Genomic DNA, 21,085 nt, shown 5'->3' with positions numbered 1-21,085 from the left:
CAAACGTCAGAGGCCAGGCAGGCACCACCAAGGAGTGGGTGGGGGTGCAGAACCCTGCCCACCCCAAGGGGAGGGGCCGCTGCTACTCAACTCCAGGTCACGTGGGTGAGGTTTCAAAGGGTCCCTCAAGGCCCAGCGTCACCAAATGATCTGACTTTTCAAAAGAAGATTAAAATTCATATTTTTAGGTAAAACCGATTGATTTTGTTTTGAACACATCAACTCAGTGTTGTTGTTTTTAAGGCAAACCTCAGTCAAGCCTGCCTGCGGCACTGGATCCAGAGGCCAGCGGCTGGCTACTCGTGGTTTAGGCAAAGACTGTGTTTATCCTGTTCGACCTGTTTTCCTGGGTAATCCCAGCCGGTGTCTGCTGGGATGAGACAAATTTATTTCTAATTATTACATGTACAACACTAGATCGTTGTTCTGAATATTAAATAATAGCAAAGGTATTCTTACCCCCTCATCGAATTCTAATGGGGATTGTGGGGTAGGACTGCAGAAGGGATGAGAAGACCTGGGTTCAAGTTCAGCTCCCACTGCTCTGCAGCCCCCAGACCCCTCCCCTCCTACGCAGTAAAAGGGCTCGGTAATTCCCAACTCACAGGATGATGGCCCGAGAGTTGAAAAGGTAAGCCGTGTAACAAACGAACTCAATAAATGTTCCATTCCTTCAGGCAGACGTCTCCACGGACTCACACGACTGCCCAGCAGATACGCCGGGAGAGGTATGTCGGTTTCTTCACTTTATGGAGGACTTCCCACCAGGCCTTCTCTGGGCGTGCAGAACGTGATGTTCCCAGAGTTTTGGCTTACGTGTAATTTCTGGGGTGAAAACAAACAGTATTCTGCCTTTTGAATGGCCAGGCATCCTCGCCTGTTCTATAGGCTGTGGTGACCGTTTGGGGGGAGGGTCCCACGCGTGAGGAGTAAAGAGCATATGCCTTGGAGAACCGAGCTGCTCTGTCACTAACGTCACTTAGCTCGGGACTCCGCCACCGAGGATTCTTGCTGGAGGCCAGCGCCTTCGTCCTCTCCACTCTGCCCAGGGGCACCTCTGGCCACCCAGTACCAGGAGTGAGCCCCACCTGCGCCACAGGGGAACGTGGAGAACCGGCAGGTGACGGATGGGTCGTGTATTCGCCTCGTCCCGAGGGACTTGAGGTGGCGCACACACAGGTCGGGGCAGGGACACTTTTGGCAATCTCAGGGACAAAGCTGATGATGTCATGGCTCTGTCCTTCTGACAGTGACCCCGGAGGAAACACCTGTGGGCGGCAGGAAACTAGAGGGATTAAAAATATCTGCCTGATCCCAAAAAAATAAGCGAAGCGCTCTTTTTTCTTCACAGGGAAAACAAACAAGGCGATATCTGGTCTGAGCCATTTCCTCTCTGCAGGCGCCCTCCCCGACACACACGGCTGGACCGCATGCTTCACCGGCCCAGGACCTGCGGATGCCGGAGCGGGCGGCCAGGACGGTTCGAGCAGGCTCAGGATCCGTCTCCAAGCTGGAGATTTCTTTTGCAGGAGGGACGGGGTGAGGAAGCTGAGCTCCTCTCCTCGGGGACAGGTATAGCCTCCATCTGATTTTGGAAACAAGGAGTCCTTGTGCTCTTCCGCCAGTCTCCGGTCCCAGGAAGTCAGGCCTGGGAGCCACTGAGGAGGATGTGATGGCTGGCCTGTTCTGTGGGGCCTGGCTGAGCACAGAGCAGTTCTGAAGGTGGTGGAATGAGCACCATTGGATTCTACTCTCTCCCTCACCTTCTGACATCCTTTAGAGCAGCGGTCGCCAACCGGTGGTTGTCCGTGAGGTCGGAAAGGTAGCCGACGGCTGCTTTAGGTCACCAGGCCCAGCCATTCTGTCTTCTCCACGTATTTCCAGTCTGGCCCCTCCATCCGTGCTGTAGCCTCTGCGCTTAAAGGCCCCGTCACCTCTCTCGATCCGTGGGGAGAGGTTTCTTTGCCTCTGCTCTTCTCTGCCTTATCCGTTCTTGCCCAAACCATGTCTGAAATCTGTGTGGGCATGGCTTTGCTTCGTTTACCGACTGTATGTAGAACCCACTGTACAATCCAAGCTTAGGTGCTTCCTGGGGTTCATGGCAGCCTCCTCTAGGTCAGAACCCTGGGTGCATGTTAGCGTCCTACGGGGCCTCATTGGAAATGAAGGTGCTAAGCAGATTGTTGGTCTCATCAACAGATGGAGACCCGAGGCCCAGAGACGTGGTCCAGAAACCAGAGCCTCAGTCTTTATCCAATGGCTGATGTCTTCAAACCAGTAAATATTTATTACACACCTATTATGTGTTGGCCATTGTGCTCAGAGTAGGGAGGCAGGTACAGCCCACGGCACAGGCCTTCAAGAGGTTCACACCCTGGTGAGAGGGCAGACGGCGCCATGTAGTAAGGGAAGTGCCGTGAGCGAGGTTGCACGGCTGGCCTCACGTCTTAATGAAGACGATGTCACATCACAAGCAGCATCCAGACAAGCGTTATGGTCACGTGTGGATGGCGGAATCAGAGCTTAGGCCTGAATGGCTTCCCATGGTGACAAAGCAGATACATTTCCAAAGCCAAGGGCGACAGCAGCCGAAGTTACGCTTTGGGCAGACGTGGGCCCTTCCTAGTCCATCATAAACCGCAGTGGCTGTGAGGTGGCTGCACCACAAGCAGCCTGGAGAGCAGCTCTAACGCTGGGAAAGCCGGAGCTGCCTGGGCTGTGGGGACGCTGCTCCCTCGCCCTGCCGGTAGCACGACGCCCTGCCCAACCCGCCCTCTGAGCCGGGACCCCACAACAGGAGCTCAGAAACGCTTTGCTCTATGGTTAGAATGTACACTGAGGAAATAAAGAAGAAAGAGGCAGCTGATACAAAGCTATCTGTAACATCGCTAGTCACATAAAGGTGCAAAATGAGGAACGGTCTGAATATGGCTTTTTAGAGAGCAAGCTGGAGTGAACTAGAGAGCATGCAGGCCACACCTGCTCCCATTAAAGTGAAGACACGTTCTAACACGTGGCGCTGTGTGTGGAAAGGGGGACAGCGACGGGGCTCGGTGACGAGGAACGCACAGAAACATAGAAACGCACGTGACAGAGCCGGGCAGTGAGTGTGGAAGGATGGGCAGACACGGGTTCACCAACCCTGAGGGCGGCCAGAGTTTTCCTAATTAGACGACTGTGTCCCGGCCGGCGGGGCCTGGGGGGCCTCTCCGAGGCGCAGGCCTGGCGCCCTCAGACACTGCTTACTTCCTCCCCAGCTTTAAAGGGGCCCCGCTGCTGTTCACCTCAAAGGCTCTCCAGTCCAGATAAGCTGGCTCCCAGGCTCTAAGAGGAATGAGTCAGGGAGATAGGAGCCGGTGGGAAACCTCCCAGGGCCGGGGCCGGGTCGCAGGCACCGCCCTCGGGGGAGAAGGGGGCTGTCTGGGTGAGAGGAAACATCTGGGGCCTCCCCCAGATAAGGCCAGGGGCGGGGGGAGTGCAGCCCTCTCAGGAATAACTGTGGGAAGCCGGTCACAGGCTCAGTCTCCCCCCTCCCTGGGCCCTGGGGCCCCCGTGACAGAGGGCAGATGGGGAGCGGGCTGGTCCCTGCCAGGCCTCACCCCTTCATGTTGGCTGGGCAGACGTGGCCCCCCAAGTGGAATAGTGAGTGAGGAGTAAGACCCCCGTAGCAACAAGACTACCCACAGGATGACGGGGGAGAGAGGGCAGCTCCAGGCAGAGGGACAGCAGAGCAAAGACCTCCAAGACAGAGGCTGGAAGGAGCTCAGGGGCCGGGACGCCGTGGCCACAGTCCGTGGCGCTGCGCTCTGAGTGGGCAGGACGGGTGGCCTGAGTCCATCCCCCCAGCGGGATGGGGCTGCACCGGGCCGATGCGGAGCGCAGGACAGTGAGGAGGCCCGCAGGAGGCCGCCCTGCGGTGCATGCGCCCTGCCGCCCGGGGCCCTTGCTCGGATGTGGCCGGGACAGGCAGACAGGAGTAGCCGGGACAGGCAGACAGGAGTAACCGGGACAGGCAGACAGGAGTAGCCGGGACAGGCAGCCAGGAGTAGCCGGGACAGGCAGACAGGAGTAGCCGGGACAGGCAGACAGGAGTAGCCGGGACAGGCAGACAGGAGTAGCCGGGACAGGCAGACAGGAGTAGCCAGGCGCCGCGTGGAGGGTGGGAGGCCTCTCTGTTCTCACCCACGGCCGGAGGTGAGGCCGGGGCTGGGGCTGTTACATGCTGAACTGTGTCCCCAGTGTTGACGTCCTGGCCCCAGGACCTCTGATTGAGGCTGTGCTTGGAGATAAGGTCTTTAGAGAGATGGTTACGTTCAAATGAGGTCCTGGGGCCCTGATCCGACCCATGTGGCTGGTGTCCCTACAGGAGGAGCTTGGACACAGACACTCATGAAGGGAGGACCCTGTGGAGACGCCCATTGTAGAGCCGAGAGGAGGAGCCAGCCCCACCCACAACGATCCTGGATGTCCGACCTCCGACGGTGAGCGGGACGCAGTGGTTTAAGCACCAGCCTGTGGTTCTTTTGGTGGCAGCTCGAGCACCAGATCCAGGCGCTGAGCTCGGCCTGTGGCAGCTGCCTCTGGGCCGTCCCCACGTCCCCTCCCGCCTCATGCCACGCCTGCTGGTGCTCAGGGCACGGTGTCAAGGTGAAAGCACCTGCATCCTCCTCCCTCCTCGGGGAACACCGCCCAGGTCACAGGCCCACGGGCCGGGCGGGCACCCGGCCTCTCACCTCCCCGCTCTGTTCTTAATTGGCGCTTTTGTTTTGGAAACTCACAACACTTCACTGGACAGGTGGGGCGTCCCTGAGGCTCCTGAATTTTGCCCTTGACTAGCTGGGACAGTCAGGCTCCAGGCTGGAGGGATAGGGCCCTCTGGTGTGGACAGCAGGCCTCTCCTCACAACCCTGGGCCTCCTGGTGGGCCTGGGGGCTCGGGCAGGACCCAAGCACTAGTCAGGAAGTCCTGCCCGCCCACCACTGGTTTCCTCTCTGCGGCTTCAAACACAGCCTCTGCCTCTGAGCAGAGCGATCTGGGTCGGGCCCAGTCTGGCTGTCCTCCGTGCAGCTGCTCTGAGCTTCAAAGGGAGGCCACAGGGACAGGCGGAAGCAGAGGCCCCGTGGAAGGGCCCCCCTCCACACGCCCGGCTCCGGGGCGCCGGCTCCTCTCCGAGAGAAAGTCACTTCAGATATGTCCCTGCGTTTTCCAAACACAGAGGTGACAACACCTTCCATCTGTGGAGTCCTTTCTTCCTTTTCCAAGCTCCTGACTATGAACGTTCTCTCATTTAATCCCCCTGAGCCGGGCACGGATGGAATTACCATCCTGGCGAGGCCCCAAAGCCTGTGCTGTTGAGTCAAGATCCCGCAGCACTTGGGCCATGGCGATTGGCCCCGAGCCCGGACTCCTGTGCCGCCATGCCTGGCTTCTTCTGGCTACACGGACCCCCACCCCCGACACACACAATGTACCTGCACAGGTACCCGGGGCCCAGGTGAGCTGCTCTTCATTGTGGGTGTGAGACACCCAGTCCGGCCTGCCCGTTAGAGGCCATGGCTGCGCCTGGGTGTGCCCTGAGCTCCGGTCCCTGGGAACCCCGCTGCCCCGCCCCTTAGTCCTCAGCCAGGCCCCAGGAGGAGAGTTCCCGGCCCTCAGAGGAAGGGCGCCCTCAGACGCCTCTCCCTGCTCTGCATTCGCAGTCCCTTCTGCAGCCCAGCTGGCCTGGTCCTCACTCCGGACAACTGAACAGCCCTTGACATCTCCATGACATGTCTCTGCAATCCATTCTCTGAACCACAGCCATGGCGATCGTTCTAAAGTGGAAATCTGATCACATGACCCCCCCCACCATTGCTCTGAGAACACAGGGGCAGCTTTCAAGAGCTTTAACTTCCTGTCATCTCGCCAGCAGGCCAAATGCATCTCCAACTGAAGCTGGACGAATGCTTTGGGAAGACACAGCTCAAGGCCAGCCCCTCAGGTACACCCTAGAGCAGTGGTTCTCAACCTTCTGGCCCTTTAAATACAGTTCCTCATGTTGTGACCCAACCATATCATTATTTTCGTTGCTACTTCATAACTGTCACGTTGCTACTGTTATGAATCGTCATGTAAATATCTGATATGCAGGATGGTCTTAGGCGACCCCTGTGAAAGGGTCGTTCGACCGCCAAAGGGGTCGTGACCCACAGGTTGAGAACTGCTGCCCTAGAGAGACTGAGCTCCTCAGCTCCTGGTTCCTCCAAGGCCAAGTCCCAGTGAGGCTCATGTGGTCTCGCGTGGTCTGCCAGCTGCTCCTGTCCTACTGCACACTCCCCTCTCCCGCCCCAGCTCTCACGTCCTTGCTGGATGGAGCTCAGACATCACCTGCTCTCCCTGTGGTCATCACTGTCATCCTTCTGACTCCTGACTGGACTGCAAGCTCTGAGGGCAGGGTCCAAGCTCTATTCCCTTCCGTGTCCAGAATTCCCAGCACAGAGCCGGACACAGTGGGCACTCATCAAATACGTCCTCAGTGAGCAGGTGTGCGAGTGACCACACAGACCACTCTTGCCCGTGACCCGGAGCTTTCCCAGGTGCCAATCTGTGGCTCCCTAAGACCAGGGCAAACTTCAGGGTTCTGCCTCCATCCACGGCTGGTGTGTATGTGTGTGGGGGTGACGGGGGGGCGGGGGCGCTCCTCGTGTCCCCGGATCACTCTGCCCTGCCCCCTCCTCTGGTATGTCATTTCCCCGTCTGCATCTGTCCTGCAGGAAGTGCCACAGAATTGCTTCATTTCCCAGGGTGTCCACACCCCTTTCCTGCCCCCTCCCCCTCCCGCTGGAGGAGGGGGCCACAGCAGGGCCCTGGGAGGACGGGCTCTGTGCTGAGCCGGGCAGCGGATGGCTGATGGCTGTCACCTCGCGACCCTTCCAGGACCGTATGGTTTGTGCTCACCAGGTGGACTGAGACTCTGAGGGAGGAAGGGAGGCAGGCCAGGCGGTGTGGCAGCCGTCACCAAGAGCCTTTGCCCTAACAATCCCGCTCCTGGGAATTGCTTCCCACCGAGTCATTCCAAAGAAGAAGAAGAACCCACAGACTGTTTATAGCGATGTTATTTATAATGCGGAGAAAGTGGAAACAAAGGCCAGTCCCCGAAATAGAAAAACGATTAAGTAGCTTCGGGCATATTCGTACAACAGAATTCCAGGCGGACGTTTAACACGAAGATGCAGCTGAGGACTGCAGGATGCTGCCGTGAGGACGGGAAGGGCAGAGGGAACGTGTCGAGTTACAGGTGTGTCATGATTACAGTTTTGTGAGAATGATCTGTGTGGCTACCAATGATAAGGACACACAGAATTGGAAGTAGTTACATGAAGCGGAATTGTCTTTTTCTCCCAATCCTTTTAACGACAAAAGGGAGAAAATTGAGGATCAGAAGTGAGAAAGAAATTGTTGTGTTAGGATGATACATTTTTACAATTTTGCCTAAAACAGTGGTTCTCAACCTGTGGGTTGCGACCCCTTTGGCGGTCGAACGACCCTTTCACAGGGGTCACCTAAGACCATCCTGCATGTCAGATATTTACATTACGATTCATCACAGTAGCAACATTACAGTTATGAAGTAGCAACGAGAATAATTTTATGGTTGGGTCACAACATGAGGAACTGTATTTAAAGGGTCAGAAGGTGGAGAACCATTGGCCTAAAAGGTTTACTATTAGCTGAATTATAAATTTACATTTTAAGACTATGGAGAGTACCCAGGACATGAAGAAAACATTTTAGGTTTTCTGAAAGGATTTTTGGTCCATTGGGGTTTTGTCATTTTAGAAATAACAAGAATGTGCCTGGTGCAGACCATTCCTGATGTGCATGGCTGGGGGCCTACCCAGGATCGACGGGGACCACAGCCAGGTGCCACGAAAAGCACCTACAAGACCTTTGCTTATTGGCCACATAATGCTGCCCCCTCTCCCTCCACCCTTCCCCCTGGGCTGCAGTCCCAGCTCAGGTCACAGCGCTGAGTCAGGCCCATCCCCCGCGGCCTGTGCTCCTGGAGCTTGAGAGAGAATTCTGGGAAGGGTCGTGGGGAGGGCGCGTGGACAGGGGAGAAATCCCACATCCTACATCTGTGGGTCACAGGGATGAAGCCCCAGATGGAGTCTTTTTTTGAAAAGTGTTAGTTTATGTGAAGCTGAACGCACAACCCTTTGCATGTAAACTGAAGTGCCTTTCGCTGTCCTCCACTGTCCTGGTGCCCCTCAAACATACGAGACGCCCACAGCGTTGTCCTGGCCTGCCCCTCCCTCTCCAGGCACCTCTCACCGCCCCCCGCCTGGGGGACCCCTTTCAGCCCAATGCCCTCCAATCTCCAGTTCTGAATTCCCAATTCTGATCGTCCTGCCAATGCCTCTGGTCCCAAACCAGCAAATGCTTCTTCCTGCTCCTTCTGTGTCACCACCGCCTGCAGCAGCCTCCAGGCTGACACCACATACCGAGGACCCTCCCCTCTCCTTACGGCCTCCCTGCCTTCTGATCTCCAGGCACGCCCCGCAGCTGCCACTTAGGACGCCTGCCTGCCACTTAGGACGCCTGCACTGATTTGGAGATACTACACTGATGTGGAGATAGGAGGCCGCTTGCATCACCACCACTGAGCGCTCAGCGTGTGGAGATGGCATCTGTAGGTCTGACCTCCTCCGAGAATCCATCCAGGAGGCCCCGCAGATATTTGTGGAATGCCTGGACACGTGGGTACGTATTTCCCAGCCAGGTCTCCCTGTGCTGGCGGACGACATTTTCCGAAAGCTAAGCGGCGGACTCTACATCCGTCCCTGTTTAACTTCATCATGTTGGTTTTGGCCCAGCATCCCTTCCTATGTAAATCATTCGAACTTGAATATGTCATGTAGCGCATTAACTATCCCAGCTGCGGGTCATCTGGAGTCTTTCTATTTTTCAACCAAGTCATTAACAAAAACACTTAGCAAGGGAGGGCCAGGGACAGAGCACTGCGGCTGTCCCTGGAGACTGCCCTCGGGAAAGACCTGCGTTCCCAAGTGCGCAGCTACCTGTGGGCCAGGTGTTCAACCTGCTGAGTGCATCTCGCCAAAAATCTTCATGACGCAAGTAACGTGGCTGAGAAATCCCAACGTCCTGTTGGCACATGAAAGCGCTCAACTCGTAAGCCTAGCCAGAAGCTCAGGCGGATGTCGGCTGTGGGGGGTCTGGTGCGAATGGTTAGCATCTCGCTCTCCAATCCTGCAGCTACCTCAGGATCCCACCTGTCCGGGCCTCGCCTGCAGGTGGGACAGGCGAGCCCAGGGCAGGGAAGAGGTAAGCCAGGTGCGGGGAGAGAGGAAGAGGTAGGGAAGCACTCGGTCAGGGGTAGGTGAGCTAGACTGCTGTCCTTGCCACTTCCCAACTGCTCATATCGCAGCTCCACCAGGGAGAAGCCACACAGCCCTCTCCGCCCTCCCTTTCTTTAGAGCACGTTGCTTGAGCCAGGCCTTGGCTGCCTGGGAGCCTACAGCTCAGACCTGCCGTTCCAGGGCCCAAGCTCCCCGTCTTCCAGGCTCTTGTTTGGACATGGGGGTCCCAGCAGAGCCCCCAGGACCAGCCCCTGGAGGAGGCCGGAGCTTCCCCACAGAGGTCTGCACGCCGGGTTCAACAAGCACCCTTCTCCCCGCACTCTCAGGCCAGAAGAGGACCTCAGACCCACCCTGGGTCCCAGTCAAAGCGGCACCCAAAGCAAGGGAGGGGGTTCTCCTCTAAATGACTATGAAGCCTACTTATCCAACAACAATGCTACCACACCTGTTACGTGCGGGCACAGCTCTACACACCTCACACAGCTATGAACTCATTTAATCCTCATAACAACCCAGTCGCATAGGTCCTGTTACTATTTCCATTTTACAGATGGAAAACCAAGGCCTGGAGAGGTCACAGGCTAGTAATGGGCAGTCAGGATGCAAGCTCAGCTGTCTGGCTCCGGGTCTGTGCTCTTAACCCCTGCATCCTTCTCCAGCCTTCATGCGAAAGGGCGTGTTGAACTGTTCTCCTTGCAGTAGAGGGCCAGTGATGGGGTTTTCAGACTTGCTGCTTCGGTTCCGAGATGAGGGAAAGCGCTTTGAGGAGCAGTGATGGGGTTGTGAAGTCTTTTCCTTCTCAGAGCCTCTTTCCTGCATCCTCTTTGGTCCATAATGGAAGCCTTAGCTTTGCTCTTATTCATCAACGCCACCGTCTTTGTACGCCCTCTGCCACCTTCCATGAGGCAGAGAGAACACTGGAACTTTCTTACACAAGACACCCTCGGGTTGTTACAATTTCTCACAAAATCCACGTATTATTAATAACCACACCACCAGGACTTCATGGGATATTTTCGTTTTCCAAGGCGCTTTCATAGATTAGCGCATGCATCATGCATGATCTTACTTCCTCACAAATAGCCTGACAAGGTGAGGAAAGCAGGTACCAGCTTGACAGATGGAGGGCCCAGCCAGGACCCCAGGGCGAGTGCCTGGTGCTGGACCTGGAACCCAGGCCTCCGGTTATCACTCTGCAGGGCAGCCCCCCTGTCCTGTCCTAAAGGCAGTGATCAGACTGACCCAGAGGGAGCGGGGCAGAGGGCAGCTGTCACTACCATTTTCCTCAACGCCTCCCCTGCTTCCAACGCTACCTGCAGGCGGCTTCCCCTCACCACGTCCTCAGGCAGAAGGGCAGGGCTCCTGTCCAGGGCTGAGTGAGTGGGGAGGCAGTTCTGAGTGCTGTGTAACTCCATGTAGAAAAGGTTCAGCTCCTTATTCACTTGGGGAAATTCCCAAATCAGAAAGAATGGCGATAAGCGATCCCTCTCGATGGCTCGACCCATCAAATTGGCTGTTCTGGGGCTAAGATGCATGAGAAACATTCTAAGCAGCTGCCCCAATGGCTTAGGTTTATGTCTCGCTGATACCTTTCCTGTAGAAATGGGGCATATCTGCACCCCATGACTTCCCCTCAAACCTACCTGCCCATCCTAGTCACACCCCAAAGCACAAAGAGCAACGGACATCCCTGAAAACATTGCGACAGCTTTTGAACACCCTGACCACGAGTTGTGCAAAGTCTTCCGTGAGTGAGTCCCGAGTGGCACAGACACGCGTGTTCTCCCTCGGCCTCCGCCCTGCCGGCCTGAAAGACACGGTCCAACCCGAGGCCCAGCCCCCAGATGGCTGCTCCGCCGTCTCCTGACCGGGACACCAGCGATGCTCAGCGAGCGCCTCCAGCTGCTGCCATGGCACCTGGCAGGACTGACTTCCCCAGCCCTGTGGTGAGCAGAGCACGTGGTGGCTAGTTCTGACCCTCCCAGGCCAGGGCCACAGCGGGGCAAGTCTTCCAGAATGTTCCTTCCCTATGGCAGCTGATCCCTTCCCTGGGACAGTGACGTGGAGCAGAGCCCCTGCCAACCCTGGACGGACACGTAGCCAGAGTAGAAATAACCCTTTGCCGGTTCATCACGGACACTGTGGAGCTGCGTCTCACAGCAGCTCACCAGCTGACCCCCTGCAGCCGCAGGTCCTCATCTGACTGATTATTCCCGCCTGGACGGAGCCTGGACGGAGCCTGGACGAAGCCACTTGCTTATTCCTGAGCGATCCTTCCGGTCCGGGCCCTCTCCACCCAGCTGCATGGATCTCAAGAGCCGGGACTGGCACGGTCTCACCTGGCAGCACAGTGCCCGTGACCGAGCGGCTGAGGTCCAGGTGTGAGGGGCCCAGGCGATTTCTCCGCGGGGTTTATTCCCAGGGGCCTCTCTCCGGGGGAGCAGGTGGAGGGTCTTGGGGTGGCTTTTGGTGAGCGTGACCACAGGCGACCCCTTGGGCCTGTTTCAGACACAACCCCTCAGCAGCTGGGGTTGGGGGCCGGGCCCAGGCAGAGTGTGTGGGGGTGGGCAGGGGGGCTGAAATCGGGCTGAGGTCAGACTGGGCACTCCCAGGGCTGCCAGGAGGCCTCGCAGAGCCGCGCGTGGAGGAGTCCCACGCAGAGGAAGCGTGTTTTCTCCAGCCCCCGTTAGAGAAGCTGCCTTTGAACTCCCACCCATCCCTCAAGTCTCAACGCAGAGTCACCTGCAACAGGAAGCCCTGCCGCAGGCCCAGCAGCGAGGCCGCTCTGTCCAGGCGAGCTCAGTCCCTGTCCCGCACCTGCCTGCGGAACCCAAGTCCTGCCGGGACCAGCAGGGACACGCTCGCCTGTGTGTCCCCAGTGCTGCAGGCGGTCGGCCCTCCATGCGTGTCTGTGGGGCCCTGTGGCGTGCTGCTGCCTCGCTGTAGCAGGCCCAGCCTGGGAAGGGTTGTGACTTCCGGGGGGGTGGCCGGGACCTGGAGCGAGCAGGTTCGAAACCAGGGTCTGGGGCATCTGATGAGGCCGACACTTCGTTTCTTGGCTGGAGAGAATGCCCGGCTCCGACGTCTGGAACTTCTCAGGGATTCCAGCCTGGGCCCACACTGACCATCGAGAATGGGCCCCGATGGCACCAGGAGGGTGTCCCCCAGGAGGGTCTGCATGTCCACCTCACCTCTCCTGGGGAGTCCCTGCCCTCCACGTGGGACTTCACAGTGGAGCCCCCAGGCTCCCCGCTCATGTCCCACAACCCCAGGAGTCAGGCATTCAGGAAGCCCAAATGGAAAAATTGGGGAGTTCCATGCCCAAAAGACCAGGGTACGAGGTGGTGTCCTCTCTGGTCTGGCTCAGGAGGGCCCTGGCAGCCACTACATTTCTGTGCTCAGTGATAGACGGCGTCCTGTTTCCACGGAGATAGAAATATCTACGAAGCCCTGAAGGCCGAGCAGGAGTGAATGTTGCTTTTGTGGTGAAACTGGCAATCTCAGTTCTCAGGGCTTAGGCTGAGCTACTGCCCAGGTGAGAGACACGCTGCGAGCTTTGCACAGGCCCACGGCACCCAGTCCCCATGTCCTCGGTGTCCCCCGAGGCCTCAGTGTCCCTCTCAGGGCCTCGGCGTCCCTCCCAGGGTCTCAGGCTTCCTCCCACCCAGAGCTGAGCTGTTACATGCTGGGGAGGGAGCAGGGTTGGTCGAGTTGGCTCTGCAAATCTGAAGCTATTACTGGAGCAGGCGGAGCTGCCTGCAGATTTCTCTGGAATCAAAATGCTTTCTCTTGTGGCCCCGATAAGATTACAGGGCCGCTGAGTTGCCAGTGTTCAGGTTTCCCACGGAACCGACGCACTGGCCAGGCTCTGGCTGTCTGGCTGCGAGGGGCCACGCCTCGGCAGGCTCTGACATCCGACGGCCTTCCAGAATGCACTCGGTCTTAGCAAATCGGATCCAGCAGTACATCAGAAAGATCATACACCATGACCAAGTAGGATTTATCCCAGGGATGCAAGAGTGGTACTATATCCGCAAATCAATAAACGTGATACATCACATAAACAAACTGAGAGAAAAAACCACATAATCATATCAATTGATGCAGAAAAAGCATTTGACAAAATCGAACACCCATTTTTGATAAAAACTCTCAGCAAGGTGGGAATAGAAGGATCGTACCTCAACATAATAAAAGCCATATATGACAAATCCACAGCCAACGTCATACGCAATGGACAAAAACTAAAACCATTTCCCCTAAGAACAGGAACAAGACAGGGATGCCCACTCTCACCACTCCTGTTCGACATAGTACTGGAAGTATTAGCCATTGCGATTAGGCAAGAAGAAGAAATAAAAGGCATCCAAATTGGAAAAGAAGAAGTAAAACTGTCCTTATTTGCAGATGACATGATAGTGTACATAAAAAACCCTAAGACTTCATCAAAAAACTATTAGACTTAATAAATGAATTCGGCAATGTAGCAGGATACAAAATTAATGCCAAGAAATCTATGACATTTCTATACACCAATAGTGAACTTACAGAAAGAGAGACTGAAAAAGCAATCCCATTTACCATTGCACCAAAAAAAGAATTAAGATACCTAGGAATAAACTTAACTAAGGAGGTAAAAGACCTCTACTCAGAAAACTACAGGACGTTGAAAAAAGAGATAGAGGAAGACATAAACAGATGGAAGAAAATACCATGTTCATGGATTGGTAGAATCAGCATCATTAAAATGTCCATACTACCTAAAGCAATCTATAAATTCAATGCACTTCCCATTAAAATACCAACGGCATATTTCACAGACCTAGAACAAACTCTCCAAAAATTCATCTGGAATAAAAAAAGACCCTGAATAGCTGCAGCGATCCTGAGAAAGAAGAACAAAGTAGGTGTGATCTCAATACCAGATATCAAGCTGTATTACAAAGCCACTGTTCTCAAAACTGCCTGGTACTGGCACAAGAACAGACATATAGATCAATGGAATAGAATAGAGAGCCCAGAAATCAGCCCGAACCAATATGCTCAATTAATATTTGACAAAGGAGGCATGAACATACAAGGGAGTCAAGATAGTCTCTTCAATAAATGGTGTTGGGAAAATTGGACAGATACATGCAGAAAAATGAAACTAGACCACCAACTTACACCATACACAGAAATAAACTCAAAATGGATAAAGGACTTAAATGTAAGACAGGAAACCCTAAAAATATTAGAGGAATCAAAAGGCAACAAAATCTCAGACATATGCCGAAGCAATTTCTTCACCGATACAGTTCCTAGGGCATTGGAAACTAAAAAGAAAATGAACAAATGGGACTACATCAAAATAAAAAGCTTCTGCACAGCAAAAGAAACCATCAACAAAACAAGAAAGCCCACTGCATGGGAAAACATATTTGCCAATGTTATCACCAATAAGGGTTTAATCTCCAACATTTATAGGGAACTCATACAACTTAACAAAAGGAAGATAAACAATCCAATCAAAAAAATGGGCAAAGGACCTAAATAGACACTTTTCAAAAGAGGATATTCAGAAAGCCAAAAGACATATGAAAACATGCTCAAAGTCACTAATCATCTGAGAAATGCAAATCAAAACAACAATGAGGTACCATCTCACACCTGTCAGAATGGCTAGCATCAACAAATCAACAAACGACAAGTGCTGGAGAGGATGTGGAGAAAAAGGAACCCTCGTGCACTGCTGGTGGGAATGCAAACTGGTGCAGCCACTATGAAGACAGTATGGAGTTTCCTCAAAAAGTTAAAAATGGAGCTCCTATTTGACCCAGTGACCCCACTTCTAGGAATATATCCCAAGAAACCAGAAACACCAATCAGAAAGGATATATGCATCCCCATGTTCATAGCAGCACAATTCACCATAGCTAAGATTTGGAAACAGCCTAAGTGCCCATCAGTAGATGAATGGATTAGAAAACAGTGGTACATCTACATGATGGAATACTATGTTGCTGTGAAAAAGAAGGAATTCTTACCATTTGCTACAGCATGGATGGAACTGGAGAGCATTATGCTAAGTGAAATAAGCCAGTCAATGAAAGAAATATACCACATGATCTCACTCATTTATGGATAATAAAGACCATTATAAACTGATGAACAAAAATAGATACAGTGGCAGAGCAGCATCGAACAGACTGTCAAACTACAGCGGGAAAGCCGGGGAGGGTTGGGGGGGTGGGTAAGAGATCAACCGAAGGACTTGTATGCATGCATATAAGCATAACCAATGGACACAAGACACTGGGGGGTAGGGGAGGCGGGGGGAATGTCAAGGGGGGAAAAAAAGGAGACATATGTAATACTCTTTGTAATACTTTAAGCAATAAAACAAAATTTTTTAAAAAAATGAATTCGCTCGGCCTCTGTGACAGGCCCTGGGCCCTTCAGTCCCACTACGCAAACTCCCCCGTCACTGCGGGCAGCCAATGGGAGGCTCTACTAGTGGAAGCCACTGTTGCCGAGGGTCCCACAGAGTGCCTGGGAGCCAGACAGGAAAGTGGGGTATACGGCCATGCCCACAGACTCCAGCTCCCAGGTTCCATGCAGTCCCTTGTTATGACCCAGGGCTCAGCAAGAGGGGGGATCCCAAAACAAAGGCTGTTGGTAAAATGAACACATTATATATATTAATGCATGTTCTCTCTCTCTCTCTCTTTCTCTCTCTCGTCAATGATACCGATTCTGTGAGGATACAGATATGATAGCCCAATAATTTTTGGTGCCATTTAAAACACGAGCTCTAGTATGTAACCAGGGCTCAATAAATGCTGAATAAATGGGTGAAGGGCAGATGACAGCTGGGAGGGACTTGGAGTTGCCTCAGAGAAAAGGGTTCACCAATGGTCTCCATCTAAAGTAGACATCGTTTAACCGATGGCAACGAAGTCTAATTTTCACCCTCCTGAACCCTCCACTTGTTCACCTAAACCAGTGGTTCTCAACCTTCTGGCCCCTTAAATACAGTTCCTCACGTTGCGACCCAACCATGAAATTATTTTCGTTGCTACTTCATCACTGTAATGTTGCTACTGTTATGAATCGTAGTGTAAATATCTGATATGCAGGATGGTCTTAGGCGACCCCTGTGAAAGGGTCGTTCGACCGCCAAAGGGGTCGCAACCCACAGGTTGAGAACCGCTGACCTAAACAGTAGCCGATTTCACGTGTCTACCATTTCGTTAAGCAAACGATGGACTTAGTCCACAAGAATCAGACTTTTCGCAAGTGCTCCGGCTCTTTGCACTGACTACAGCCCCTGCGTAAGTGACGCAGAGCGTCCTTTAACCTCCATGTCCTGAGTCTCCTCTCTCTCTGCTACACGCTTCCCTCTTCCATTCCTGCCGTAGCTTCACCGTTCACCTCTCCTGGACAGGAGTCACGTCTGCGTCCTCAGGGGTCTGAATTCCCCATGGACATGCCTCCCAAGAACAGTCAACACCAACAGGTCTGAACCTGGCTTTAAAGAAGAGCACCCGATCCTTCTCCCACCTTCAGTCATTTGTTTCTCATTCAACAAGCAAGTATCGCGTGCCCATCAGGCCACGGGGACAGGCGCCAAGGCTCCTGAACTCCAGGAACCTTCAGGGAGAGGCCCGGGCGGACGGCGCTGCCGGGCTCTAACTTGGTTTGAACAGGGGCTCCGAGGGGCGTGGAGCCGGAGGCCGTCTGGGGAGGCGTCTGGGACATTCTTGCTGCAGATGGAGGGGAAGGAGCTCCTGTTTGTTAATTCATTTGTCAACCAACCTTGCCTAGTGAGACGGCGTGGCTATGGTGAGGGCACGCGCTGATCTCTGGAGACCTCAGACCAGTGAGGGTCCCGTGTGAGCTCCACCCACAGGTCACTTCTCCTCCCTCCTGCAACTTTAGGCTTTCCTTCCCACCTTCCCCTCTTACTCTCGAGGTCAGACCTTGCCTGCTCCCTGGCCCCGTCTATGACTGGCATTCCTGCCACATCATTCTGGCCACGCGTGGTCCCATCTTTCTCTCAGCGTTGCCCACTGCCCACAAGCTGAGTCCAGGTCATCCGCCATCTGGCCTTTGCAGACTAGAGCTGGCCTGTCTGAATCAGAAAAAGGCACCCCTTTGGGGCACCGTGAGGCAAGGAGACTTCGCATGAAGAAAAAGTAACCCCTTCCTCCAAACGGGGAGAGTCCAGCTGCCGCTTGGCCAGCGTCCACCCTACGCAGAGGCCCACGGTTTTGTCTCATGCTTTCATTTCTCACTGCTCCCACCTATCTCTCCAGCCCGCCTGCTCCCCAGAGGAAGGCGGCGTGTTCTCCCCGCACCCGCCGTGCCTTCCTCACCACCCTCCTTTCTCTCAGGCTCCCTTCTGGAGATTCGGCGACACCGAGTAGGGTCCACGCCAGCCCTTCACGTGGCGCTTACACAATGGGAAATGGTCCCTGTGCCGTGATACAGTGAGCCTCGTCCCCCGCTGGACGGTGGGCCTTCGCGCAGCCCCTGCACTGTTTCCTCCAGAGGCTTCGTGGGGCTGAATAAAGAGTAATATTGTCGATCGTGGTCACAGTGACTTAAGAAAAGAAAAGATGTCCCAGGTTCCGGCGGGTACGTGGGTTCCCAAGAAGGAACTCAGGAGCCTGTTGGCCTGATTTGGGCTCCTATTAGTCAGAAACAATATGACTCAGTTTCTCCCCAAATATCGAGGTCCCTTCGTGTCTCCAAAGTGGGTTTCGCCACTCACAAAAGGGGTACACTCTGAGGTCGTCCAGGAATCCCCAAGCCCCACTCCCCATATCACGTCCCACACAGAGTGACTTCCCGCCAAGAGTCCTGCTTCCCAGCCCCTGGTTTCCTCTTACTTCCCTCCCGGCGCGGCTCGGCTGTTCCACACTCAGGTGTTTCCACAAAGAAACGTCACAAGCAGTCCCTGCCACCCCGCAGGTCTGTGCCTGAGGGGGCTCAGGGCGCCCGACAGGCACAGGCTGCCCGCTGCTCCCGCTGCCCTCCTGGTAGAGCCCATCAGTTACTACACACCCCGCTGTGCAGACAGAGGGCCTGGTTTTTAAGGCTCCCCCCCGCCCCCACCCCCCACCCCCCCCCGCCGGAAGCAGCTCGGGGGACAGTTTCAGGGTTTGTGCCACACACACTTCCTTCCTCAACCGAGGGAGAAGGAAGTGCCCGGTGCAGGGGTCCCCCTGTCCTCCTAGAACAGTGACGGCGAACCTTTTGAGCTCGGCGTGGCAGCATTTTGAAAAACCCTAACTTAACTCTGGTGCCGTGCCACATATAGAAATGTTTTGATATTTGCAACCATAGTAAAACAAAGACTTCTATTTTTGATATTTATTTTATATATTTAAATGCCATTTTAAAATATATATTTTATTGATTTTTTACAGAGAGGAAGGGAGAGAGATAGAGAGTTAGAAACATCGATGAGAGAGAAACATCGATCAGCCGCCTCCTGCACATCTCCTACTGGGGATGTGCCCGCAACCCAGGTACATGCCCTTGACCGGAATCGAACCTAGGACCTTTCAGTTCGCAGGCCGACGCTCTATCCACTGAGCCAAACCGGTTTCGGCTAAATGCCATTTAACAAAGAAAAATCAACCCAAAAAAATGAGTCTGCGTGTCACCTCTGAGACGCGTGTCATAGGTTCGCCATCACTGTCCTAGAACAAGATTCAAACTGGCATTTGGTCCTCAAGCAGCAGCCCGGCTCCACTTGCTCGCTCTTCCCCGGCACCCCATCTGCAGGAGGCGGGGCAGGCGCGCGGCAGACAGAACCTGCGGCCTGGGGCCGAGATGCCCGCGCTCCCAGGAGTGACCCGCTTCCAGAGCAGCCTCACCCCCCAGGCGGGGCCTCCCCGGGCATCTCCCCTCCTGCCCTGAGGCTGGAGGCAGCTGGAGACCTTGGAGCAGACTTGTGAACACCGCCTGCTGATGCCGGTGCATTACCCCCACCCCACCCCCGCCCTAACCTGCCTCAGTTTCCCTGTTTACCAAAGTGTCTACAGAGGGTCCAGCTCAGACTCCTGCGGGTCCCATGGTCCCCCACACTCCAGAAAGCCTCCTGGCAGGCGGTCCCCAGCCCTTGAAGACAAGAAGGCAGGGTGCCCGCCCAGGACACACCGTGGCCCCTGCAGGGAACCCACAGAGCCACAGGCCACGCGAGGGGCTGGCTTCGCGAGCCAAGCAGGGCTCCGGGGTAGAGCTGGAGTGGGGAGGAGACAGCAGACCTGATGGCCACGCCGTGGGGGAGCCGGTCTCCTCACGCAGAGCTTCACCTTAGAAGCTCCTTTCAGAAGTCCCAGGTCCTGCTGAGATGGACTTGGGCGAAATGTCAGGTCTCGGCTTCAAGGGAGAAATCCAGGAAGCCTGGAGACCTGGAGAAGGGAGGCAGGGGAACACACCCCGCTCCTCCTGGGCATACAGCCAGCTACTCCTCCACTGTAGGGTGGTTCCCGGACCCCCTGAGGTTGGAACAGGACCAGGAAAATCCCAGGCTGAGAAGGGCGGGCGTCGCCCCGTGCGCCCCACAGCGGTGGCCAGCAACCCCCCACACCCGGGGCGTGCAGCGGAGTCTCAGGTTTTATCATCCGCAGTGCTATTTGCCCGCCAGGGAGCTTTGCAGAAAGTTCTGAGAGCTGTGACTGTGGGACTGGAGAAGCAAGCTCAGGCCACCTTCCGTGGGAGGCAGCGGGTGGGGAGGAGGCCTCGCTGCCAGTCCTGTTTCTCTTTCAAAACGGGCTCCAGACTCAGGGGCTTCTGCTTTCTGAGGTCTGGGCTCGCAGATCGCCTGCTTACGGAGTTTTGTCCTGAGCGTGTAAGTTCCTCTCCAACGTGCCTGGAGCCTAGCAGCCCCCTGTCCCTTGGCGATCCTCCCGCTGCCCCGCCTGCCCCAGGGTCTGCCAGGTGGGCTGGGTGTGCTCTGGGCTGGTCGGAGGCAGGCATTGCCCTTCTCCCGGGTGGCAGCGGGGCCACCCCACGCGCCCTGCCCAGCCCGCGCCCGCCCACCACCCCAGCCCGGCATTACCTCCATGTCCTCCAGGTGCCACTGCACTCCTGCCCACGCTCACGGTGCCGCTGTCCCCGCTCCTGCCGCACCAGGTCCCGCTCAGCGGCAGGGCTAGTGGGCTGCCGTCCGCTCTGCTAGCTGCTGCGGGACAGCCGGCCTCCCGCCTCTGGGTGAGGACAGGAGGGGGGGGGAGGGAAAGGCGGGGAGGAGCAGGGGGAGGAGGAGGTGGAGAGGGAGGGCGGGGGAGGAGGAGGAGCAGGGGAGGGAGGCTGGCCATCGGGGTTTAAATTTAGACACAAATCTAAACAGATACTGTCCCCTCCCAGGGCAGGGCTCCAGCGAGGGAGCCACCTCGCTCCATTCATGTGCCCAAACATGGGGTGGGACAGCCGCCGGTGCCTCTTCCTGGAGAAGTGTGTCCCGGACCCTGGTGTCCACCGCGGTTTCAGCCCTCTCCGCCTCTCCCTCGTTCAGTGTGCCTTCTTCCTTTTCCTGCCCTGAAAGTTAGAGTTGTTCTTTCCCTCTTTGATCTCCCCTCTTTTATGGACATCCTTCCTGCTTCCTTTCCATCTCTTTCCCCTCCTTTCATTGCTTTCATGTCACACATGCTCTTCCCGGCTGGAGAGCTGTGTGAGGTGGATGCCCGTGTGAACCCCTGGCCCAGAAGACAGAAATGCACACGGAGCCCCTC

The 21,085-nt window shown here is 55.4% G+C and overlaps 1 protein-coding gene across 3 annotated transcripts in view; it reads right to left on the bottom strand.

The window, feature by feature from the left end:
• RCSD1 (RCSD domain containing 1) overlaps positions 1-20,579 on the bottom strand; it is a 46,129-nt gene extending 25,550 nt beyond the window's left edge. For all 3 annotated transcript variants that reach the window (XR_004973278.1, XR_004973279.1, XM_036343330.1), the window contains exon 1: positions 20,413-20,579. Coding sequence is in view for 1 of the 3 variants with exons in the window: in XM_036343330.1 (XP_036199223.1) it covers positions 20,413-20,418 (6 nt within the window). In the remaining 2 variants the exon portion in view is untranslated. The remainder of the gene's footprint in view (positions 1-20,412) is intronic.
• Positions 20,580-21,085: the final 506 nt, after the last annotated feature.

This window comes from Myotis myotis, unplaced genomic scaffold (genome assembly GCF_014108235.1).
Source record: "Myotis myotis isolate mMyoMyo1 unplaced genomic scaffold, mMyoMyo1.p scaffold_m19_p_18, whole genome shotgun sequence".
NCBI lineage: Eukaryota > Metazoa > Chordata > Mammalia > Chiroptera > Vespertilionidae > Myotis > Myotis myotis.
The sequence above is the reverse complement of the archived record's forward strand: the minus strand, read 5'-3'. Positions and strand labels throughout refer to the sequence as shown.